Here is a 26,917-nt window from a genome sequence, read left to right as displayed (position 1 = left end):
CTCCCTCCCAGCTCCAACAAAATAGTAGCTATGACAAGAGCGCTTGAATTGAATGATTTGTTGCCAAATAAAATCATTAAATTACGATTGTTGGCATAAAAAATTGATGCCACGTACAAGGGGTGTCTATTTAAATAATATGAGAGTGTGCCCAACTTCCCTCCATCCAAGACATCCAATCAGACACCCTAGTACGTGCCCCAAGCACGAGATTAGGTCCGGTACCGACTTGATGAATATGAGAAGAAACACTTCGATCAACCCTCGCATAGGTGAAACTCCTCAAACCCTTTGCATTTTCTTTCTTAGCCAGCCCTAAGAATAGATGTTACTAGGTGTTGTAGATTTGGACTCGCACACAAGGAGTATTTGGTTGGCCATCTGGTATCGTTCGATTCAATCAATTGCCCATTATCAGACAATCTGATTGGCCGAACGATATCGGTCTTTCTGACCATACGCCTTGTGATGCTGTGATGAGTTCGATTGCCCATGCTAGACAAATTGGTCGGCCGACACAAGTCAGCACAGCTATACATCTATTTATTGGTTGTTTATTTCCTAGAGGAAGCCTCATAGATTAGGAAATTTTGCAATTGCCTTGCGATTCCCATGAGCAAAACCTACCTTTTCTCCTTTCTAGCACAAAGTCTCAACACCTGGGGTCACCATAACCTGCGTTTGCGCCAACAACTTCATTCCCACGAAGGAGGGGAGCGAAACACGTCTTTTAGGCGTAGAGAACGAAAAGTCCCATGACTTTGGCGTTCCTTACGCTGCGAAGACTTGTCCCATGAAATTTCCTCGGACCAGGCAAATGGAGGCGACCACCGTCGCTTTGTAGTGAGGCTCACTTTGCTCCGTCGACAGCCCTTAGGATGACCTGTGAGATAGTTAAGGTGAGTCGGCTTTGTAGCTAACGATGATCGTATCTTATTTTCATATGCATGTTGTTCTCATTTGCATTGTTTTGCTTGTCTTGCATGGATTTTTCAAAATGTGCATAAAATTATCAATTATTGCATGTGTTCCGTCGGCTCGCCCGATCGGCCCCACCGGCCCGATGGACGAGACTGACAATCTTTCATCGACTCGTCCGATCTAGGGGTGTGGGTCAAACCGAATCATGAGCCAGCTGGAGCTCGATTCAATAATTGACTCTTGTACGGAGCTCGATGAGCTAACAAGCCAAGCTCAAGCTAGCCCTATCTCGACTCGTTAGCTCGTGAGCTGGTGGGTTTAAGAAAATATTAATATAAAATTTACATAAAATATAATAAATTTGAAGATTTTATTTTTAAAGTAATAAAATTATTTGAAATATAAAATTTCTATTTAATTTTAAATGATTTCTTATTTTTTTCTCCAAATTGCTCACAATATTAGTCATTCTATTATAATCTTAACTTAAATTAATATTGTTTTCTCTCTTTGATAGTAAACAAGCCGGCTCGTGAGCCAGCTCGTGAGCCGGCTCACACTCGTGGACTTAAGGTTGAGCTCGAGCTTGAACTCAATAAAAGTAATCAAACTCAAGCTCAAGTCGAGGGTGGCTAAAGCTCGACTAGACTTGTTTACACCCCCAGTTAGATCGGCTGCAATGGCTTGATCAGATCAATCGATGTATTCCGTCGACTATACGATCGACCCCACTGGCTCGATCAATGCGACTAACAATCTTTTATCGATTTGTCTGACCGGCCGCACCAGCTCAATCAGATTGATCGATATGTTTTGTGGGCTCGCCTGATTAGCCCCACCGGACCGATCGGTGAGACCAACAATATTTTATTAACTCGCTCTAGCGGCTCCACTCGCCAGATCAGGTAGATCGATATCTTTCGTCGGTTTGTCTGTTTGACCCCATGAGCGCGATCATTCCAACCGAATGTTTTTTGTTGAATGTTGCATCATTGCATGCTTGTTTCTTACTTTTTGTTTGAATACACTCACACAACGCACTCAGTTTTGCATCCAAGAGCATGTGCCCCCATATGCTAGTGATAGGCGGTTATGCCCCTCTTTGGCATGACCTTTCATGCTAATCTTGTGACATCCCTACATCACAGTGCATCACATTCTATATGTATACACCTACACATGTGCACTTTTGTGTGTTTTCTCGCATGACATCTTGCATATTTTTGATTTGCATGCTTGAAGTTGTGTGCATTTGGATTTGTGTACTCATACACTTTTCCCGCATATTCACACATCATGTGACCAGATTGGAGTTGGATTGTCGTGCATTTGGATTTGTGTACTCATACACTTTTCCCGCACATTCACACATCATGTGACCAGATGACCACATCAAGCCTACCTGGAGCGTAATTATCATCAAGGAGAATTCCTTCACCTTCTCGTCTTGTGAAACCACATTGGATTGTCGTAGGTTACCTTCAGGTCACTGTCTCCACGACACACCCACCCTCCGGGACAGTGCCTCTTTGACACACCCACCCTCTGGGACATTGCTTCCATAGCCTACCCACCTCTTTGGATCACTACTTCCACGACACACCCAACCTCCAGACCATTGCCTCCATAACAAACCCACCACTTTGGGTCTCTGGCTCGTCGGCACACCCACACTTTGGGCCACTGCCTCCTCGGCGCACCCACCATTTGGGTCACTACCCCCACGACACACACACCCACCCGTCGGGTCACTACCTCCTCGACACACCTACTCTCTGGGTCGCCACCTTCATGACACACCCACTCCTTCGGATCATTGCCTTTACTGCACACCCAACCTTTGGGTCAATGCTTCCACAGCACACTCACCCCCTTCGATTCACTACCTCCTCAACATACTCACCCTCCGAGTCACTGTCTCCACGACACACTCTTTTTTTCTTATGTTGTATGTTTGACATGCACACTACATTACTATCAGCGCATTCTTCATTAGCATACACTATTGTATACTAATGACGAATGTTTATAATCTCGTGGCAACACTCTGCACCATCACAAGAACGTTCATTCGTGTAATGCATGTGTTTGTTTTGTTGGCTTGCATGGTGCACCATGCTTTGTATGTGCTTGACATTTGCATGTGTTTGGTCGTTATTGAGGCAAGATGTAATTCTCCCCAATGGTGTCCTATACCCTAGGTGACCAAACACAATACCTTTTGTGATATGTTTCTTGCATGTGCATCTTTGCACTGTCAACATATTCATCGCTAGCATGCACTACTATGTACTTGTGATGGCTACTCACTATCTTGTGATCGCTTCAGCCTCTATGAAGTGATTGTTGCACTGGATCACTTCGCATCCGCATGTGCATTCCTGATCGTCTTGACAACAAACCAAGACTTGTTAGCTAAGTGACTCCCTATTAGTCATGATGCGATAGCTTTTATTGCTTGCGAAGATGTCTCGGTGGGCAATATTAGCATGTGTATGTTGTGCTAAGGTTTCAAGGGGTACAATAGACACCACTTAGGCCTTTCTTTCCTAGGAACTATTTTAACAATATAAAAAATTTACATTTTTATTACTTTATGTATCATGTTTTCAAAAATCTATTTTGAAACTATTTGCATCCCTACTTTAGACCATACATGAAGTCAAAATTTTCAAAAGCTTTTACAAAACCTGCATAGAGCGACACCTCTTAGAATCCCTTGATCTTTGGAATGGGGTCAGAGACGACCCGTCTAAACATACACCAACCTTCTAACATAACCCCTGCACTATGTTAGATGTTATGTTATGACACTTATGTTAGATGTTGTGCTAAGCAAAAGATTACGATACTAGGTAGACTTTTTCCACGACTTGACTGTTGTTTTGTGTTGATGTATTTGCCCCACCCAGGCGTCATTTTGTGCTTTTGTTGTGCTTGTGTGTTTACTTTATGTATGTGCAGTAATATATTAGGGTGGTCTTATGTTGGGGGTCATGCAATATATATGCACTCACACAGATATAATAAAAGGGGGAGCATGTGATGATTACATGCTAGTATTTGCTTGCATGTGTTGTTAAGCTCCCTTATAAGGCATGGCTCAGATACGATTGGATGTTTGTTGGCTTTCCCGCTAAAGTTGTTTTCATGTAGGCTGTCTTGTTTTTAGATTTTCCTTTATACATTTAGAGTTCCTAGAAGAGTCTCGTATTAAAAATAAGTTACAAGCACGAGTTCCAAGGTGCTAGACTGGCATAACCACATGACGAGGAACATGAGCTGCTTGCTCGTGCCCCGTACCTTAATTTTAAATCTCATTTATATATAGAATTAGGATCAGACGTGTACTTATGCAAGCTTGACCGTCTTTTTTTTTATTTTCTAGGATATGTCGTAGACCCAATGACACTGACCTTTTATTATTTTATATTTGACTTATTTTCTTGCTTTTCTTGCATGTAAGTCGGCTTGGATTATTTTCATTATTTCTTTCTGGTATGTCTGTGATGTTACAAAAATTACAATTTATGCTCTTCTAAGGACCTTAAAATTATAAATTATCTAATTAAAAAATCCCAATAAAAATTTCAAGGTTAATTAAAATTTAGGATTAACAAATTCAAGATTTTAAAATATTTATTCTATTTTCCTGCATGGCCTTCGAGTCGAGTTTTAAATGGATTGCATAGCGTGAATATCACCCAAGACATTCTAATAGGATCTCCACACTTAGGATTGTGGTAGATAACTGCATCATTTGCATGTCTTGAGGAGAAGCCTTTGTGCTTCTCAAACCCGACTGACCTAACATAGTATGTTTTGGTGGTTGTCTAGCACTTATAGTGTTAGAAGGCTCACTGACCGAGATGGGTGTAAGTCCTTTTATCGGAAGCATTTTAAAATTTGTAGATGAACCTCCCTTTCTTCCTTTCCAGCGGCATCCTTGCCATTGGTAGGTATAAGTCCCTCATCTTGAAGCTCAACCTAATAATCATAGGATAGGGTTTTGTTTCTTTGATCTTACGGCTACAGTGATTCTCATGGATGACACAATTCATATATTGCTGGCCGAGGATCTCAGGACGTGTTGGGTCAGCTACCTTCACGATTAGATAGACTTAGGGCTATAGTGGCTTAGGATGACAGGTTCGTGGTGGCTCGACCCTGCTACCTCTACCTTTTAGGGATTACTCATCTCTTCCTTTGACTACTCCTAATGAGCTCTATCTCTCCTTTTGCTTTCATTGGTATCATATCGATGACCTGATTACCGATGTGCTGCCGCCCGTTTCAGATACGACGATTTGTCATCTGTCTTTATATCTATGTTCTTTGACGTATCGGGATTCCTCGTTGGTATGATTCAGTTATTTTGTAGGCTTCGTATGACGATGAGTTCATTGCCCATGTGGGAACTACAAGAAACTCATTTTCCGCACCGTAGCTTAACACGAGCTTTGAAAGCATTATATCATTCCCATGTGAAATAACTGCCTTTTGATAGCCCTGTGTTAATCGTCACTACTAATGCAAACAAAAATCTTTTAGATCAAGAGTATTCATGGTCAACTCCCAAGATATAATTAACCAAGTGGGACACGTTCCTTTGAGAGCACTCTAAACCCAAGAACAAGCAAACACACCTGAATCTCTAGTTATAGGTAGTCGACGTAAGTATTCTTTCATGGATATTGGTCCAAGGTGCCCACGCTTAACTTGTTTGGGCGGACACACTTGACTTATCCCTGTGAGGTTTATCGCATGTATACTCTCCATGTTTTTTTTTCGTTAGTTTGTCTTCTTCATTGTATGTCCCTATTTTTTTTGATTTTTTTTTATGGATCATTCTTATAATATGGAAGAGAGATTTATTTGGAAAAGAGAATTATATAATGATCAACAAGCTGGAGACTCCTTCAATAAAAAAAAAGAAAAGAAAGAAAAATAATGATCACCGCTGCAATGTGTATATTCCCTAACGACTTTTTACCATTTATTTTGTGTGCCATAATGGTACATCTAATAAACATAACATTTTGCTAGTTAAGTTTAACTTAAATTTGTCCCTTTAAATAAAACATCCATAATAGATCTACAATGGTCTCTTGAACAACAAAACTTATAGCTACTGATAAGGATCATTGAATAAGATTGGGTTGATTATTTGCCTTGGCTAAGTAAAACTGAGATAACAATGACCTGTGATGACGAAATGATAAGATCTTAATCATGTTCATCTTCATTTCCCCTACGACCCACTTTATGCTAAATGTTAAAAATCTGACAACCTAAACTCATTGTCAACTGCTATTATACATTGAATATTCAGTGTTTAATGATTATCCATAATTGAAAGTACTCTACTATTATCAGAAGATAATATTAACCACTAGACCTTGCTTCTCTCTAAAACCACAAATCGTAGATCCTAAAATCCTAACAATATGAGAGTGAAATCTCTGAATAGTGTCTCCTCTACTTTTCATTTATCTTCTCAAAATTTGACCTGGAATGCCAAGCACAAAGATCACAACGAGAGTCTAGAGCATTGAATTTTCAAAACCCATAGACTATCCTACCCATTTTAAAGGAGAACAAAAGATCGTTAGAGGGAAGCTAAGATGACCCATCATTTAAAGAGGAAATTTTCTTACCTTCATAAAAGTGGGAGATCTCAAGAAAATAATGAAACAATATGTACCAATCCCACAGTACTCTAGAAGGTTTACAGTAAGTGCACTAATAAGCAACGTATAGTATACCTAACACTACTTGTCAAGTGTTTAGAACATACTACGTAAAGAGTTAATCAATTCCTTGTGGCCTAAAGTAGGTTTGATGTGAACCACTTGTTACAAAGAGGGAAATAAATTCATAATCACTTTACTTAAGAGGGGTGATTTTAGAAAGCATGCCATTGAAATTACAATTGATTAGATGTGCTAATTAAACAAGACAATTTTCTCAATAAGTTGATTAGATGCGCTAATTAAACAAGACAATTTTCTCAATAAGTTTTCTAAGTGAAATTCGTAGGAAGATTTTGACCCTAGATTGAACGAATGAAGCCATTATTAAGAGAATACTTATAGTGAGTTCATCAAGAAATGGTGATTTCTTAAAGTTGAGGATTTGAACCAATGGTTGATCATAAAAAATTGCTGACAAGAGCTAAATCCCAAAATAAGCAAATGAAAAGAGAGTTTTTATAGACAAATCACAAAGAGGAACAAACACTCATAATTTGAAGGGTGTCAGTCAAGAGATGATCAAAATGGCCAGCAGAAAGATTGGATGATCAAGATGAGTTACCAAGTAAGGTTTGGTTCTTTGGGCAAGTCTATTAAGAGGAAAAATTTATCAAGAAAAAGAACTACAAATTAAAAATTGATAAAAAAATCATTAATGAAGGATGACTTCTCAAAACAAGTCATTGAGTGGAGGAATCTTGATGATAGGTCGTCGAGTGAGTACCAAGAAGGATAGAGTTCCGGAATAAGTTAAAAGGAGACGACTTTCTAGAGATGTTCCATGTATCCTCTTTTCACATAATCATTAATTAAAAAAAAAAAACGTTTTGCATGTTGCAAGTACATGTGTACATACTCCCACATCACTTGTAGAAATAATCCATATCTTATATATCATTCTTAGGTGAGTACAATGAATCCTTACGCGGACAATCAAAAGACATCCTATAATAGCTCAATACAAAGCAAGTAATCACATGTTGTTGAGACCACACTCCATTTAAAAGGAGTCCTCACTATCATTGCAATATGGACATAGCCTACACTAACGAGCCAAGTAAATAAATTGTTTTTGTATGCCTTACTCTATCCTTCCTATAGGATGTCACCTATTGGAGCCCCATTAGCTCCAACTTCTAAGGCAGACAATTTGCCTCTCTTTATCTCTTTATCTTCCCGAATGGAGGACAACGTCTCAAAGCTTGCATCATGAGAACAACAAAATTGATAGATCAATGATTCCATGGTTGAATCATTCAAAATAAAATTTGAAATGTACGCAATTTTATCATCACCTGTGCTAATATCTCATTTGACCCCTTATGAGAAAATAATAGGGACCGACATTAATCTCACCTTAAATTCAATAAAAAACATTTCTTTTGTGAACATTAAGGATTATTAATTTCATGAAATGACACAAGGCAAAACTGCAAGAGCTCAAAATTAAGTTGACATGACTCCCAAAGTTAGGGTCAATTGAGTCAAAAATGCCTAAAATCCTGTACTGGGCAATCTACAGAAGAGAAAGAATCATAGGAATTACAAAACATAAAAGAAATTTAAGCCTAATTCTTCTGTTTGGTTGTACTGATTATAGTTTGGTTGTACAAGGTCAAGTCAAATTCAAATATTCCACATAATTTTCCAAATAAATCCCTCCCCCTCATTGATGATTAATTCTCTCCCACAACTCCAACAAGAGAAAAAATATGGGTCTGCGATACACCGGAAGGAGCAGGAGCAAAAACAATAATAAAAAAAAAATGGTGTATCACATCCGTATCTAAGTGCAGCTACGTCTGAACTTCAAACGCAATATTTTCTCCAAAAAAGTGGCCGACTGTTTTTCGGTTGTTCACTCAGCATATCTTCCTCTCTCATGTTCTGACGTACCATTTCTCTCTGCCATCATTTTTCTCCAACATTCCTCTCCCTATTGTTCCACACCGCACCAAATTTGAGTGTGATGTCCGATCAGAGCCACTGAAATATATCTTTTGTTTTTTTATTGTTAGAGTGGAGCCCACTCTTAATTTTTTCACGGTCATGATCGGACACCGCAGACAACAATCGGACCCGCCGGCGAGCTATTCCTCCAAACCAAAAACCCAATTAACAAAGTCACAAGCCAAGCCACTATCCCACCGGCAACCACCCCATGCATCTCATCCCGCTCCTCCCGCTGGCGAGCTTCACATGAAACTTTTCGCCCACCCACTCCCTCTTCCTCTCTCTCCATCCCCGCCAACATCTCATCTCCCTGGCCGGGAACAATCCAACTGCCATCAACTCAACTCCAGCCGGCAAAACCTACAGCAGCATCACCACACCTACTGTCCCGATAAAACAGCCCAAGCCCTCTCCCATCGCTCCTCTCTCAGGTAGCATCCATTGCTCCAGCAAATGGCCCAGCCCAACTGCAACCTGCTCCCCACAGTCCGCCTGCGACCCCACGGCATACTGCTTAAAAAAAAAAAAAGTTAGTGGCCCACCGAAATATATCGGGACGGTAGATTGCCATCCGTATGGAATAATTTTTCAGAACAGACAGACACAACAAGATGCAAAACGCGACAACTATATATATATATATATAATGAAAATTTTTTATATTTATTTAATTAAATTTTATTATTCCTTATTAAAAATTTCGAGATAAAAAATTATACAAGAATAAAATTTAACTTATATTATAAAATCTCATTCTTAAAAAAATTAATTTTTATAATTTAGATATAATATATTTCAAAAGAATTCATCCAACATATAATTTAACATAACTACTAAAATTAAAAAATATCCTAGGATTACAAATACTATGAATATTGGATGCACATTTAGTGTTTAATTTTGACAATTGTTAGAAGAAGCTTCAATATGAAAAGGGATGGAATGGTTCAACTATGAGTTATAATTAACACTATACATATATTTATAATTTTTTTATTCCCGTGTCCCATTTTTTTGAAATAGTGTTAAATTTACTATGTTTCGGTGTTGAGAAGTGTCCAGACGTGTTCGTGCCTGAAAAGAAATCCAAACATATATTTGTAGTGTCTGATAAATATAACGAGGTGTCAGTGTTCAATACGTGTACGGCATATTATTTTTAGAAATACGAGCACCACATAGCACATAGCTCGACACTTCACCAACCGTAGCTCTCGCCGGCGAACAACTAAGCAATGCTTAGACTTCTTCCACTACCCTCGCCCCTCTTTTCCGGGATGCATGCTGCCCACGAAAATCCATTTCCTTGCATTCTCATGGCTTACAGCAACTAACAACTACCGAAACCGAGGAGCTGTCAAAGTCTACAACCTACCTACAATAGAGAGAGAAGGTGACAAAATTTGTTTTCGCCTCATCACTGCCTCACCTCTTCTATCTTCATATCACACATAAAGATATAAAAAGGTTGCTTTTTAAACTCCTATAATCCTATTTGCGGCGCAATTAACATCCTCATGAGGAAAATATATTGCATTCGAAGTCTGGACATAAACTAAGACCGAGCAGCCAACCCGATGCATGGAGGAAGTGAAGGAAAAAAATAAAAATCAGTCTTCCTGTGCATCGTGTCCATTATCCGGACGCAATATTTTCTCTGATGAGAGATCTGTACAAACTTTTTAAGAGTGTGGTAGGAAATGCTACATTTACGACACATGTTTGGGAAGTGTCCGCCACGACAAACAGACTTGTACATGTTTTTCATATCATATTGAGGAAAATTCATCGGTGGCACCATGACACAACCAGAGATATACATGTATATGTTCTAATGTGTGCGTGTGAGAACTCCTTAGGTGCCTTTAAAGGATATGATGAATTTCAAATACTTCGGTCTGGGTGTCTCATGACACCATCCATATATGCCTTTAAAGGCCATGGTGGCTAAAGCCCGGTGTTCCCAATGTCCCAGGGGATGGAGTTTGTTGAAAAGTTGTCAAATTTTCCTGTGATCTGAACTTACAAAAATACTTGAAATTGGACAATAAAAACTTGTCAAAAACTTAAAAGTTTGGGTTTCCACATTATAACTACATAGGTTGACTTTTCACATTAACAATTCAGTGCATCAACACTATAACAATATCAACCAATATTATTAATGGTATTCTTTTTAAATTATATTTTCCTTTATTGTCATCCTTTCTTGTCAATATAGACACAATATGCTTGGACTAAAAGAAAATTCAGGAAAGATACAGCCCTATACAATTCACTCACTCCTAACATGGTTATCATTCATTGCACAAAATCCTCATCTTCTCTAAAAACTACTTCCCGCAAAAACTTCACTCCCTGAACTTTGGATCACCATTTAATGGAAAGCTTGTCGACCTCATTTTCAGTGAGGTTTTAGTCTCCTACTTCTAGAACCCAGGATCTAGTTTTAGGAGTTCCTTATTGATCATCCTAACGGACTAGTACTAGTAATGGAGCCCACCCAGTAATGGAGCCCACCCCCCATAGAACTTCGAACCACTTCTTGACCCATTTTTGTGAAGACCTCATTTGAGTAGTCCCAAGCACTCAACTTTTAGTTGAAGAGCTAAAGATTAACTTGTAGAAAGCCCAAAAATGAGTTCCTACAGGATCAAACGGCCATAGGTGAACACTCCATTACTCAACAACGCGAACACCAATATTCACAGATCACACAATCGATTAAACCAAACTCAATTTTCAAAATAATCCATCATAAACCCAAAATTCAAAATTAAATTTAAATTATTTTTGGTCGGAGTGTCGGCAAACTTATCCGAACAAACGAAACAGACCACACGGGCACGTCCGGAATGTCGACTTTAGCTAGGAAAGACACCCATATTGCTATGATTCTGCTCACACAAAAACGACACGAAAATCAAAGCACTTAAATATTTAATTAGGGGGTGCGAGTCTAGGCTCAGCCTAGATGCAATTCGGGTTCAGTTTGGGCTAGACACGAGCTGAACACGAGCTAATCATCTCAGCTCACATGATTTCGAATTTCAAATTTATCATTTAATCTCGCATTAATTGAATATAATTAAGTGTTAAATTTTTTTGGATTCAACCTCCTCCACAGATGGAAATCATTTATTTGCCAGCCAAACTTAGCATAACGACATTTTGGAATTTTTTAGATACAAATCCCGCTCAACTCCTTTTTGCCTAGGATAATTCAATCTCGCCTCCCTCCCTCACTCGCTTCTCCCCTCTGCACTAAAAAACCCTTGCCTGCTCGCCTCCCCCTTGTGGCATTTAGCCTTCCCCCTCTTCTCCTGAGCCCGTCTATTTTCTCTCTCGCGCGACCGAAGCCCTCTTCCCCGCTTCTCCTCTCTATGTCGAAGAACCCCACTAGCCTGCTTCGCCAACCTCTCCACCAAAAGCCCTCGCCTCCTCCCTCTGCGCCAGAAACACTCACCTGCTTTGCCCTTGCCTCCTCCCTCTCACGACTGACTCATCTGCACTGACGTTCTCTCACGCCGAACAACCCCTAACCGAACCCACAGAGAAAGGAAAGTCTGTTTGTTAGCTGCACGTGGAAAGACAACAACGATATCGATGTACAAACAATATACATCGATTTTACCGCCGCTTCTGCTCCTTTTGCTCTACTCCTCCCCAAAACCATTAGCTGAGGTAAGCTTGTTCGTTGGAGACCATAAATTCAATTCTGTTGAAACTTTGGGAGTAGGATTTGTAGCAGGTTAACTGGATTGAAACTCCAATTATTTGATCATTTTGACTCTGATTATTGCTCAAGGATTTTGACCTGATATTTGAATTTGATCATAGCGGTGATTTCAAGATAAGGTTTATGTTTTTCCCTTTCAATCTCACTTGACGTCACAAGACTAATTTTAAAGTGTGGTATATTTGAATTATACGCCACAACAAGTTCCTGCATCTAGTAGGCGTAATTTTGAATAATAGTAGGATTTGGTCTGCTATATATCCACTGTTTTGCCATTCGCGTCAACGTGAAAAGTGGAAAGCTTTTGTTCATAGCCCTACATTTGGATGCATTATGGCTTTTTGCACTTGTGCTGAAACTAAACACTATTATCATTGAAGCAACCATTTGATTTAAATCTTTATATCGAATCATTTCTTTTTATGCCATCCCAGTAAAATACTAGCTTTTCTTCCTACATGAGATTACAATCAATCACTGGATTGAAGAAAGCCCCATTGTTTTATCATACATGAATGCATCAGCTACATATATTTTAAGTTATTCACCTGAACAAACATAAGATGTGTTGCATCAGGTAAGGAACAGTTAGTGTTGAGCTCTCTTGCCATCATGAAGGATAAGTCCATTTCCCCTTTAGCTCATAACAGACAAAAACTGCTAGTTGGATTATTGTCATCCGTTCTTTATCAATTTATATCTCCAAGTGAAATGAAGTTGCCGCATTTTTTTTTTAATTTCGAAAAAGAAGTAAGCTTTTTGATTTAGCATACAAACATGCTACTTGGGAGCTTGTTGAAACACTGTGTGCACGAATTGTTTATGAAGTGTTTTGGGGCGGTTTCGTTGGTCGCCTTGAGATGTGTGCACCTCTTTGTTGCAAAAATGTTGGCTGTTTTGGCACCGCTTGGGGGAAGCTTAAAACCTGTTGTAGGTGGTTATTTGAAAGCTGCTAGCTACTGTTTAGTGCTAGAAGCACAGTTTGAAGCTTAAAAAGCTACTGCTTTGTGTTAGAAATGCTGTTTGAGGCTGTAGAAGTGTTGTTTGAAAGCTTACAAGTGATGTAGGCTGCTGTTCAAAGCTGTAGAAGTGCTGTTTGAAAGGTTACAAGTGTTGTAGGTTGTTGTTCAAAGTTGTAGAAGTGTTGTTTAAAGTTTAAAAGTGCTGTGAGAGTTGTAGGAAAGTTGTAGAAGTGTTGTTTGAAGTTTGAAAGTCCTGCGAGAGCTGTAGGAAAGCTGTAAAGTGTTGTAAGAGCTGTAGGAAAATTGTAGAAGTAATGTTTGAAATTTAGAACTGTTATGAGAGCCATTTGGGAGGCTTTTTGGGGGTTGTTAATTGCAGTAGGAAAGTTGTTTGGAGTTGCCAATCGCTATAGGATGTTGTAGTAAGCGTTGAAGTTGTTGTTTGGAGTTTTAGTTGTTGTCCGGAGTTGTAGGAAACGTTAGGACTATTGTTTGGATTCCTAGCTGCTATCCAAAGTTATATGAAGTCTTAGGATCGTTGTTTGGGTTCTTAGCTGCTGTTGTTTTTTACGCTAGAATTCTTGTTTTCTTTCTTTTTATGCATTTATTTAAATTTCCTGCAAATTATATTATGTTTTATGAGCTAACCACGCAGCGAAAATAGCGAGAAGATGACAGGTATATGTATACAGTTTATTTATTATTATTTTTATCAGTGTAATTTACTCTTGCTTTAATATGTATCACGCATGTTTAGTTGCAATTTCGTTTTCAAAACAAAACAATTTTCAAAAAATAAAACAACATTTTCAAAACAAAACAATTTTAAAAAAATTAAACAACATTTTTAAAAAAAAAATTAAAAAAAAACATAACACGTACTTTTGAATTTACGAGAGTCCCTCAGATGAGATAACTCACGATTGCTAATGAGATCTCTCCAATTTAAATAAACTTAACAATTCGTTTAGATTAAGCAAATTCAACAGAAAATAGTGGTGTCGGAATGAGGGAATCGTGGGAACCTAACCGGTGTCGCTCTAATCAACATTAACTCCCTCATAATGCTTGAATAATAACAAAACTTGTTTTGAACACACTTGGTAAAACCTTTTAAACTTTAGACTTTAAGACTGCTACTTCAATAAAGAGCTTAGAGCAAACTTCGTGGGCAGCACGACGAGGGGCTTCGATCGAGCAACAAGAGGATTCTTCAGCATTCTCTCTTCCTAGCATAACAATAATTCATAGGACTTTGAGGTAGCTCGCCTAGCATGACGTAAATCCCCACACCTTCTTTAGGCTCCTGTGCAACCAAGTTGTGCAGCGTAAGTCTCAACTCACCTTAGGTTCCGAATTTGTCATCTGGTATGACGTAAACCCTCCTATCTTTGTGGGCTATCTGCATAATCATTTATTATGCAAATGTAATTCTCAAATAATAAAAACATGCACCATTGAACGCTCAAATAACATCATTTTCAAAATGCAACCACATAGCTTGGGAAGTCACTGAGGGTTCTCCTCAGGATCTATGACCTTGCATACATTTTTCTTCCTTTGGACTCCTAAAAATAATTGTTCCTATTTGAATCACTCTCACTTGTTTTTTCATGTTCTACAGTGAAAACCTAAATTTTGAATTCTTTAAAACTACTACCTTTGATCATCATCGAGAATTTTCTCAAGTGACCATCGTCATTTGGGATGTAATGAACTATATGAGCTTGCCTCTATAGTTAACTTGAAACTCGGGTAAAATAAACCCTACTTAATCTTTATATTAGGTAGGGGAACTTGTCGGTCACACATAAAAAATTCGCAAGTCAAATAAATGTCACAAATCTTTTAGTTTGCAGAATTGAATTCATTGTTGAGGTATACACTTATCTTTCGAAAATATGTAGTATTCGCGATATCAGACGCGATTATGCAAACTATCAGACTAATATGATCTATTTGGTCTCATTTTTCAAAAATTAAAACATGCTCCCTTCAAAAGTCAAACTATATACCTCTTATATTAAATTAAATTTTAAAAATAATTTTTCAATTCAAAAAGTTGACCGACAAAGCTAAGGAGAAGAAAATCAACAGCTATGGGTGATTTAAAAGAGTATGATTAATCATTGGCCTGGAAACCAACTAATGGGCTGGTGTCAGCTGAGAATAATGGACTTTCTGAGTTTCCTTCAATATTATCTTTTGTAATTTGGGCCCTACAGCTTCAACAAAAACTTGCACAAATAACAATGGCAACAAATTTAAATTTGAAACACTATAAATGACAAATTTAAATATTATTTTATTTCATTGATTTTATGTTTTCTCATATGCCATCTATGCAGGAATCAAGTAATGGGCTAAGGCGCCAACTAGTGGCAATAACTCCCATGCACAAATTCTCTTATGGCCAATGAATTAGGTAACAGTCACAAAATCCAATGTGAGAATAATGTACTCAGCCTCAATCATTTGTACAGCACGAGCCATGAGAGATGTGGCACTCCAGAGATAAAATTATAACTGCAAAAGCACGCAACATATCTTAATATTTACCTGATAAAGTGGCTAAATGAAAAAAAATGCAGCAGACACATCAAATTGAGGAAACCATATGGCCTTTTGGATGCAGCAGATTTGTGTTTCTTGAAATTATCTACAAAATAATCCTGGTTTTAACTCGCCCTCGAGTTCTGAAATAGGTGCAATTAGCTAAACAACTACTGTAATCATATAAATGAGCTCTAATAATCAATGCATGACGGCTTAAATGCTTTCTTCTTTGACAAGAGAAGATTTTCTTATACCTCAGTAAAAAAACATGCCTGTAGTTTAAGGTGAAGTGAACGAAAAGCACTAGATAGCATAAAATAATAAAAGAAAAAACATAGAGCGTAGTGTTCTGAAACTAAAATAACCATGATCTCTATACAGCAAGCATCTCCCAATCTTATTTCAAAGGAATACGAATTTACTATGCATTTACATAAAATAGAGTATCATCTCAAATTTATGATGCTTTAAAAAAAAACTATAACATGTTATCGACCGTCCAATCTTCAGGTTGTTACATTAATTAATAAGAGGTTCAGCTATTAGGCCACAAAGATCCATTGCTTTGACTTTCAAATTTTAGATGCTGCATTAGAGATGCTACCATGCCAGCAAATATGTAAAACTTCATCGCAAGCCTATGCCATTAGTTTGGATGTACTACAAAAGAAGACCTGGACTATGAAAAGAAAGAAGGCTTTTGTAAGTTAAGGATGAACCACATTTAGAAAAAACAAATTCCAAGTTTGTTTACTATACTTTCAGATACGAAAATTGGATCTAGGGTCATCAATTTGTAAATATGCCACAGAATCTAAACAATGATAAAAAAAAAGGTGGTGATAAATAGTAAAATACCTGCATGCTGCAGCAGTTTCTTTTCGTATGAATTTCTACATTTATTTTTCTGGGAGCAGGATAGCAAGAATGTTAAATAAAAATGAAAAGTATAGCGGACGAATGCTATAGGAACCGTAAAGAATGTTAAATAAAAATGACAACTTCCTTACATTTTAGATTTCCACACCAAATACCTTTTGAAATCAACACGAAGCATTAGGTGATTTGGAAAAAGCTTGGAAACTGGCTGGTCCTATACAAATCCACCACACCTAACACACTTTAAACGGGAATGTAGATCTCAATTCAAAACATAATTTATGGTTTTTGATGTAGGATGGCTAAGGGTATAGTGTTTCTAATGTAATCTAAAACAAGATGCAAGATTAAAAAATGAAAATCAAAAACCATATGCACTAACTCATAGTCTTAGTAAAAACTCTTTAAGCTTAAAAAGTTTGTTGACTAGAATGAAAAACTCTTTTAGTCGCAAACAATAATCAAGTGCATGATTCCAGAAATTCACTTAAACTGTAAAAAATTAAGGCTGAAATCAAGCCGAGACTGACCTTACTATGTTAATAAAGCACTTAAGAAAAAGAAACATAACTATTTTGATAGTATATGTGGATGATATGATCTCAGTAGGTAATGATGTGGTTGAGATGAACCAATGTAAGGAAAGTTTGGTCACCAACTTTGGGATCAAATGCTTGAAAGATACTGCATATTTTCTAAGAATGGAGCTTGCAAAATCAAAGAAAGAACTTATGATGACTACAAGAAAATACATCTCACATCTTCTCATGAGGTCGGGATATGTTGTAGACCTAGGGATACACCAATAAATCCAAATAAAAATTTTCAAAAAAGATAATGAAAGAAGTGGGAAAATTGGTCAACTTATTTTACAAATAACCAAATATACCCTTTGTCATGAGTTTAATGAGTCAATTTATCCACTATCCCAAAAAAGAATACCTTGAGACTACCTATTGATTCTGTATTATCTAAAACATTGTCCTGGGAAGGGCATGTTCTTCCATAAAACATGCAAAGAGAGATTGAAGCCTACAATAATGCTACGCTGGCAGAGCAAGTTCTAACACGGATAAGAGGTCAACAACCAGATATTGTGCATTGAATCATCTTAGTAGGTGCACCACAAGTTGATTCACCAATGCAATTTGGTTGTCAATCTGTCAATGAAAAGCAATGCTTCTTTTAAGCATTCATCCATCATGACCCAAAGTATTTTCCAGAAAGGGCTCACCAAGCTAAAAAGCACCCAAGATTTCTTGAAGAAGCTACATGTTACTTATTCACTCGTCATAACATACCAAGAAAATGATCAATTAGAAGCCTATTCATCACAACAAACTCATAATTATGCCCGTATAAGTCAACAACGGTTTTCTAAGAAGTCCATGAAGATACAAAAGAGATATTATCCCACTGCTTGGTTAGCACAAAAAAAGAGTATATGATCATTGCTAATTGTTTGAGGCCATTGAGGTGCAATTCAGCAAACATCCTTTGACGAGCTTGGCCACAGCCAAGTGGATTCTTCACTAGTATTTATATCTCTGCAGATTTTGTAGCAAGTCGTTTATTGCAAAGCGTTCAACCAATCTGGAGATGTGAACTTCTTGGATCACTTCATTCTTCAACACCGAGTTTGCGAGCATCCCGATATAGAGTAGATAGGAATCTGAGAGCAACCTAAGCTCATGCCTCATAGCTCTTAATGGAGGTAATCCTTTTCTTGAAATGAAAAAGCTCTTACAAGTCATCCATCAGCAGCTGAAGTTTCAAGTCTCAAATCTCAAATATCAAAATCAGTGATTCTCATTCTTCTCAGCCCTTCGTAGATACTCAGTAGGAGATCCTGATGTTCTTGTCAAGCTTCTCTAGTCGTATCATTAATAGGATAAAACTGCTGGCTAAAAATTATTATCCTCATAATATGTCACATGCCACAAAGTCAAAAGGCTAACAATCCTTGTCACTAATGGTAGTATATCTCACTGTATCCTCAAAGAGTTATTAAAGTAAATCCTTACGAAAAAACATTGCGTCTCCATCCTATAGAGATTCTAGCTAATGAAAATAATTTGAAAAAAATTGAGAGGCGCCATTTCACATCTAGTCCATATATGCTTTGGTTGAAAGAAGAACAAATGTAGCACTTTTTTTTCTAATGTACTGAGGGGATATGGATGTGGATTTAGAAGTCACCTTCAGTCCAAATCACTTAAGTAGACTTTACCTAAACGGATTTATCTTTTAGTCCCCAAGTCGAAGATGGCAAAGCCAACCTCTTAATTCACTTGGATTCAATGTGAATCATTCCTAATGTTCACTCGGATCAGCTATCATCAATCTCAACTCCTTTCTCTGTGGCATTCTATCAAGAAAAAGAATGAGTTCAAGGAATCATAATCTCCAGAGCTTGATCTTGTTTGACAGTTGCAACCATTTCTTCCCTTTCACATATTTCTTGAACTTCTCCTGAAATAATTTAAAATGAAATTTCAAATTTTCTCTTTAATGTAACCTCAGCTTTGGTGGTGGTTCTATAGAGCAATTTGTAGAGGTAGCCTTGTAAGAACCCCTTCTTATTCCAGTTCTTTTTCTCGACCATCTTGGTTTATTTTCCTTCCCAATAAAATGTTTGTTGGTCACAATCTTTTTTCTTTTTTTTTTATTTTTTATTTTTGGTTATCATAGCAAGCTTGCTAAATTGAACAATTTTTTTTTATGGGAAGAGAAGGAGTTTATTGAAGAAGTTGTAATGCAACCATATAGTGTACTACTTTGTCAGCACACACGTCTTCTAGCAATGCTCTAACCTTTAGGGAATGTTTTCTAAGCTTTGTGGCGTAATCTTGCACATTTTAGTCTTATTGTTGGAGCTACCCATGACACTTCATCTTTCTTTTACGTATCCCATTTGGAAAAAAATTTGGCAGAGCAGCTTCTTGAACTATCTCCAAGAAATATCTGGACGTCCATAACGAAATAAAGCATTTCACCAGAGTCAAAACGTGAATGGTGAGCTTCAGCCCATAAAAAAGGATTTCTCTTGAGAAGCATAACCATAAAGATTGAATTAGATCTCCAACAGTATCCAAACTCTTCGTGTCAATGTTCTTTAAGAGGCATTACCTCTGCTTGAACGGTAAATACCTCTAAAAAAAGAACATAATCTGTATCTTCCAAATCATCTGACGCTGGGCTTTCCCCGGGCACTGCACCTTGATGATGTACCGATTCAGCTGAGAGGGGAATAGGGCCGGCCGGCCGGCTCTAGGAAATAGGGTTGCCGCCTAGCTAAGAGAGGTCTCACCGCTCCTAGCTATCTGCTAATAATTATGTGTATTTTATGTGGTTAGGGTTCAGTTTTTGCTTGTTTTTTTTTTTTTCAGGACAGCCGTCGACATCCTAATTACTCCCTTCTAAGGTTGTATCCAAAGGTGAGATACTGCTCCGGCTGTAACTCGTTTGGAAGTGGTGATTATCTCTGACTCTGTTTGCCCCCACATCTATCCCTTCGCCACCATAGCCCCTTTTTTCTCTGCAGCCACCTAGACAGCCACAGTTGCTGTCTTTCATGCAATTGACCCTCTGCCCTCTTCCCAAGGCCGCCATCCCCTCTCCTCGCTGCAAGAACCATTGGACAGCCCTCCTGCTGTCCTCCTGCCCCTACCACCCCTCCAGACTGCCATTCTCCCTTCCCCAGACAATCACTCAAACGCCTAAGGCTCCCCTCCCCGCTGGTCCAGCTAGCCTTGCAGATCAGCATGTTCCCACCCACAAACCTCCATCGCCTCACATCTTCCCACCCACAAACCTCCATTGCTTCACATCTTCCCAATCTGCTGCTCACCTCTAACCTCCCGTACATCCTGCATAACCCCCACCTTCCCCTTTGGGATACTCGTCTAGTTGAGTTGAGTATAGTGTCCGGTATTGTTATTTCTCAGCCTATTGTCTTTTTTAGAAACAATATTTGTTTTCTTATTGTAGTTTGGGTTACAGAGAAAAGATGCCAGTTGGAAGAGACACAAATAAAGCACTTGTTGGAGGATACCGAGACTAAGAAATGAAAGTAGACTTACCGGACTTCAAAGGGAGAATGGATCTAGATAATTTCCTCGAGTTGATTGAGGTTATTAAGCGGATCTTTAAATACAAGGAGATGCCCGATTATATAAGAGTGAAGCTTGCTTCCATTAAGCTAAAAAAGAATGTCTTTTAGTGGCGGAAGAATTTGAGGAGGGAGTGACGTAGAGAAGGACGAGATCGAATCACTTATTAAGAGAAAATGAAAAAGGAAATGTAGCAGCAATACCTACCCCTACATTATCACCAGGACATTTACTTGAAGCCCTACTACCTACAACATAAGGAGCTATTAGTGGATTACACAATATAATTTATGCAGCTTCAATTGAAATGTGAGTTGAAGGAGCTAAAGGAGTATACCATAGCAAAGTATTTGGGAGGCCTAAAGTGCGCAATCAGTAATTTAGTCCAACTGCAAACCTATTAGACACTAAGGGAAATGCATACCTTAGCACTGAAAGTAGAGAGACAATAGAAATAAAGCAAACAAACACTGCTAGTCAAACAACCATCCACAATGGGAGACCTCAAGATGAGCACACCTCATGGAGTGAAGCAGACTGGTCAGGAATAGGATAGAGACACTCTAAGTGAGAAAAAGATTGAGAAGAGTAGCACGCCCACTATACTCTCATCTAGGAAATATTTCAGATATCATGGTTTTGGACACATCACTTTTAGTTGCTCGGCAATCCGAGTTGTGTTCTTCATCGAGCAGGGGACATTCAAGGAATTGAGAGATGAATGGGCAGGTAAAAAATAGGGTAAGGTGTATCGGCTCCCACTAGATGAGAGTGAGATTTTGGTGGTTCAAAGGGTCCTACAAACTAAAGATATGAGAGAACAGCAGTGGCTTCGCAACAATATATTTTATACATGTTGCACGACGAAAGGAATGGCAAACAGTCTTATTATTGATGGTGGGAGCAGTAAGAATGCAGCCTCCACAGAAATGGGCGACAAATTGAGCCTCGTGACTCAGTCGCATTCCCAGTCGTATTGCTTATTGTGTTTGAAGAAAGAGATGAGGGTCAGCATTGACAAGTGTCTCGTGAGATTTTCGATTGAAAGCTAGCTACAAGATCAGGTTTGGTGTGATGTGATGCCCATAGATGTCTGCCACCTTTTGCTAGGAAACCGTGCCAGTATGATTGTAGGACTAATCATAATAGATACAAAAACACCTACTCATTCACAAAGGATGAAAAATGTACCGTCCACTCACCTTAAGGGGAATCCAAGTTTACAAATGCTCGTGTCAACAAAGAAACTTCAGGAAGATCCGTTTACTGATGACGGAGGATAGCAAGACAGGAGAGCCAACTTCGGACACAAGGCAACAAATACAAAGATAATTTCAGGACATAATGTTCAATAGCATACCACCATGGCCGCCACTGTTTGGGGAGATTCAGACTACCCTGACTTCAAAACAGGTTTAGCCAACTTTGAGTTACTTTGGGAGAATTCAACAATATATACATGACACGAGGACTCAGTTCAGTAGTGAACTCCAAGAAGATTGGCCTAACATGCATCGCTTCTTGTAAATGGGGAGAGTTCTTTAAGTGTGTTGGGCGACAGTACAATCGTCAGTGAGATAGACCAGCTTCTAGAACCAAAGTCAAAGAGACATCAGCCCCAGAAAGTTACAACAACTCCATCACAGACGATGGGCAGACACAATATTCGACGAATAAGATAGAAGCTCCTCCAACCCAAGGTGACTGATGTTGGCCACTACCCCTTGAGGCTATATAGGTTCAGCTAAGAGGGGAAAGGGTCACCTGGCCCTAGGAAATGGAGTTGTCACCCAACAAGGAGGGGGTCCCACCTCTCCTAGCAATCTACTAAAATTTATGTGTATTTTTTTGTGCTTGGGGATCAGTTTTTGTTTGGTTTTCTGTCAAAACAATCGTCGATGTTTGGTTTTTCTCTTGTAGGGTTGTATCCAAAGGTGAGCAGGTGCTCTAACTATAACTCATCCTGAGGTGGTGATTATCTCTAACTCTCCTTGCCCCCACATCCATCCCTTTGCTACCGCATCCCTCTTTTCTCACTAAAGCCGACCAGGAAAGCCAATGTTGTCGTCTTCCGTGCAGTGCGCCCTCTTCCCAACGTCGTCATGCCCTCTCCTCACTACAGAAACCACCAAACAACCCTCCTTGTTGTCCTCCTACCGCTACCACCCCTCCAGTCAGTTGTTCTCCCTTCCCCGATCAATTACCCAACTGCCAATAACTCCCCTACCTACTACTGTTGTCGTTGCGGGTCAGCATTTCTCCACCAGCCGAACCCACCCCTTTCCCCTACAGTCCAGACTTCCCACCGTAGCCCCATATTCCCACCTACAAACCACCACCACCTCACATCTTACTAACCTACTGCTTACCATCTACATTCCGTACATCTTGATTTTCCCCTTTGGGATACACATCTAGTTGAGTTGAGTATTATGTCTGATATTATTTCCCTTTATGTGTGTTAGTTGTCACTGCCGATTGACTTTTTCAGCAATAATATTTGTCTTCTTATTATAGTTTGGGTAAACTCCGATATCATCATCTTATCGGCTCCCATAGATCTCATTAGTTTCTAGCATTCTCGATGATAACTTTTCCCTTTGAGAATCACTTATACATTCCTAATTCTGATCCAATAACTGCATTGGGATTTGCTTACTTAATATCTCCATCATCACATTCACTTGTTAGTGGATCTTCGTAAGTTGATTTGCCAATTCATTAGTGTTTTCTCCTTGGTTTCTTGACATTTTAGCTTCCCCACATCTTCTTAAGGTTTCCTGTAGGTCCAAGAATGATTCTCCAAACTTTTTTAGCCACTCATCATTAAAATTATACAGTAATTAAATAGTCTAATAGACAAAACCAGATCCAAGCGCAACCATGTCAAGTAATATTGCATAGGTTGAATAGGGGTAATATGAATTCGATGTGAAGAAATAAACTAGACTCATAGTTTCATTAATCGAGAGAAGGCAATATAAACATACAAAGAAGAAGCTCTCCTTAGCTACTTTCCCATTTATCTCTAGCCCCTTCAACTCCACACTCCCTTTCAAGTCCTTATAACTCAAGATCCTGCAACCACTCCTATAATCCTATTGCATGCCAAGTCTCTAAATTCTTCCTTTTATATAATAAAATAGGTTGTTCCCAACATAGCTACAACATAACCAAATTTAGTTATAGTATGGCCCACACAAGTATGACATCATGACTCTAAATTGGGAAGTAACAAAATTTAATTATCCGCTATGATGCCACATTCATGCAGTAGCATTTTCAAGATGCATCATTATCATGCAGTGGACGATCTTTTCATGTTTTAAAGTCAGTTTATCTCTCAATAGCCCCGTGGCTGACCTTCATGAATGTGGAAGTAGACGATCTTTTCATACCACATTTAGCTCTTGATCTCCTCAACACTCTGGCTGAACTTCTCAGCTCTCGGCATGTGGCACTTGGGAATTTTCCAAGTCCCCTTAGGAGCACCCTTGAATCCTATAATCCTCTCGACAGCAATGCTACTAGCTCAGACTCTTCTCAGCATACTCATATATCTTTTTGGGAGCCCCCTTCTGGCTTCCACATTATCTCAACTAATCCCCACAATATAAAGAATATGATCTCCTCATCAACTGAAGAAGAATGAGAGTTGGGTTGGGAGTAAATGGGTGTCCATTATACAGTCAAACTCCAATAAAACTCTTCAGGGATGCAAGGCCCATTTGTGGCCAAGGGGTTTGCTCAAACTTATTGCATTAATTACATGTCTCCAAGAGGTTTACTCAAACTTCTGGCATTAGTTACATTGAGACAGTTTAAGCAAAGGCAAAATTTAACACAATTAGAATCTTGCTTTCTATTGCAACTCATCTTGATTGGCCTTTGCAACAACTTAATGTCAAAAGTGCAGTCCTCAATGGAGACTTTAAAAAGAAGGAAAATTATATAGATCAAACAAATAAATTTAGAGGAAAAATTGGTTTGAAACTGTCAATTAAAAAAAGTCCCTATGAACTGCAGGATTCGAGAAATTCACTAAGCTTGACTGGCCTTTGCAGTAACTTCATGTCAAGAGTGTCTTCCTCAATGGCCATTTAAAAGAGGAAAACTATATAAATATGCCTCCAAGATATAAGGAAAAAAAAGTACGTGGGCTAAAACAAATTCCTTTAGCTTAAACAATCACCAAGTGCATGATTTAAGAAATTCACTTTTAAGTTGTGAAAAACTAAGGCTACAATCAAGCCTAAACCAACCTTATTATGTTCATAAAGCACTCCAAAAAGGTAACATAAATATTTAGATAGTTTATAAGGATGATATTATCTTAACAGACAATGATGTAATTGAGAAACAATTTAATCATTTAAGGGAAGTTTGGTTGCCAATTTTGAGATCAAATGGTTGAAAGAGAATAAGTATTTTATATATATATAGAATAGAGGTTGCAAAATCAAAGCAAGAAGTTATGATGAATACAAGAAAATACATCTCAGATCTTCTCATGGATGCAGACCAGTGGATACAACAATAGATTCAAATAAAAAAAATTGAAATGCTAAATGGTGCAAGGGGAAAACTAGCCTGTTTATTTCAAACAACTAGATATAAGCCCTTGTCATAAGTTCAATGAGTCCATTTATCCACTATCCAAGAAAGAACACCTTTAGGCTTCCTATCGGATTCTACATTATCTAAAGTATTGTCCCGAGAAGAGCATGCTCCAAAAAATATGCAAAGAGAGATTATAGCCCACATTAACCCTACACTGACTGAGCATGCTCTAACACGGATAAAAGGTCTAAAACCAGACATTTAACATATGCACAGAGAAATCTCATGAATGAGAAAAGCAAACCATGATTGCAAGAAGCACTACATACGCACAATGCATAGACATGGTCAAAAAGATTTGTGGGTTGCTATAGATACAATAGTGCGTGCTATAAAATTCGTGGCGGTAGAGTGACACATTATCGTCTTAGCATTACACGAGAATTCAACACACACTCAGATAAAAGAAAATAACCACCAAAAGTTTTTACGTAAAAAAACTAGAAAGAAAAAAAACAACGGTGCCTAGCCAGGCTGAAGAAATCTACAATAAACTGAATATTACATGCACAGTCTCCGTCCCACAGGCAGGAAATGATTGAATACTCTTTGGAGTTACAGCATCGGTACGCGAATGAATTTTTTGTAAGAAGGGGGCGCCGACCGATGGTGATCGGCAGCAACTGACAAGAAATGGTCGGCGGCAACGGTGGTCGACTCTAGTCGACGGTGGTCGATGGCTGCAGAAGAGATGCTGAACTTCAACTCCTTCTCAAAGCTTCAAGTTTTTCCACATATCTCAAACTCACCTACCCCATTATGAGAGAGGTGGACTCTATTTATAGAGTTCTAAGTGCAATTAATGTAGGAATATGAACCACTTTGATCGGACGGTCCAAAAAGCTTTTCATCACACGGTATTTGATAGATATTTTAGTGCCTTAACTATATTAGAATTGAACGATATTGAGCTCTTTGGATTTGTCTTGTTGAGACGCTCAATTTGACTATAAGCTCATCGGATTCGACACTTGTTTGACCTTCCAATATGCCCTAAAAGCTTTCGAAAGTGATTTAATGGCTTGAGCTGAGCTTAATTTGACTTGGATTAGATCAATTTTAGTATCATCGAGCTGCTCAATGTAATTATAAGTTTGTTGAAATCAGTTTGAATATAAGTTTACTGAAATCGAATAACTTTTAATTGAAGTTTGAATATTTTTCGTTCAAAAGATTTCATTGAGATCCGTGTCATGCCTCGAGATTCATGTGAGATGATAGAGATTTATTGAAGGCATATCAGTTGTCCCCTATTTTCGGGCAAGTCCAATTTTTATTGTCACATTATATATATTTGTATATATATATATGTATATATATGTATGTATGTATGTATATGTATGTATATGTGTGTGTATAGATATATATATATGTATGTATATATATATATATATATATATATATATATATATATATATATAT

General features: G+C 38.3%; 2 protein-coding genes across 7 annotated transcripts in view; both read right to left on the bottom strand.

Moving 5' to 3' along the window:
• LOC110029811 overlaps positions 1-20,631 on the bottom strand; it is a 42,983-nt gene extending 22,352 nt beyond the window's left edge. The window contains exons 1-3 of the mRNA XM_020732270.1: positions 20,312-20,631; positions 9,012-9,137; positions 8,823-8,956 (exon numbers count right to left, since the gene is read on the bottom strand). Of these exons, the coding sequence (XP_020587929.1) occupies positions 8,823-8,956; positions 9,012-9,137; positions 20,312-20,631 (580 nt within the window). The remainder of the gene's footprint in view (positions 1-8,822; positions 8,957-9,011; positions 9,138-20,311) is intronic.
• Positions 15,667-26,917, bottom strand: part of LOC110029801 — a 24,670-nt gene continuing 13,419 nt past the window's right edge. For 2 of the 6 annotated variants that reach the window (XM_020732249.1, XM_020732251.1), the window contains one exon: positions 15,667-15,854. The gene's annotated coding sequence lies outside the window, so the exon portion shown is untranslated. Of the gene's footprint in view, positions 15,855-15,891; positions 17,005-26,917 lie in introns of those variants that run through there. The other 4 variants (XM_020732247.1, XM_020732248.1, XM_020732250.1 and 1 more) reach the window with 3 other exon arrangements.

The sequence above is a fragment of the Phalaenopsis equestris genome, unplaced genomic scaffold (genome assembly GCF_001263595.1).
Source record: "Phalaenopsis equestris unplaced genomic scaffold, ASM126359v1 Scaffold000606, whole genome shotgun sequence".
Classification (NCBI taxonomy): domain Eukaryota; kingdom Viridiplantae; phylum Streptophyta; class Magnoliopsida; order Asparagales; family Orchidaceae; genus Phalaenopsis; species Phalaenopsis equestris.
Note: the sequence above shows the minus strand (reverse complement) of the source record. Positions and strands in the feature narration are given on the sequence as shown.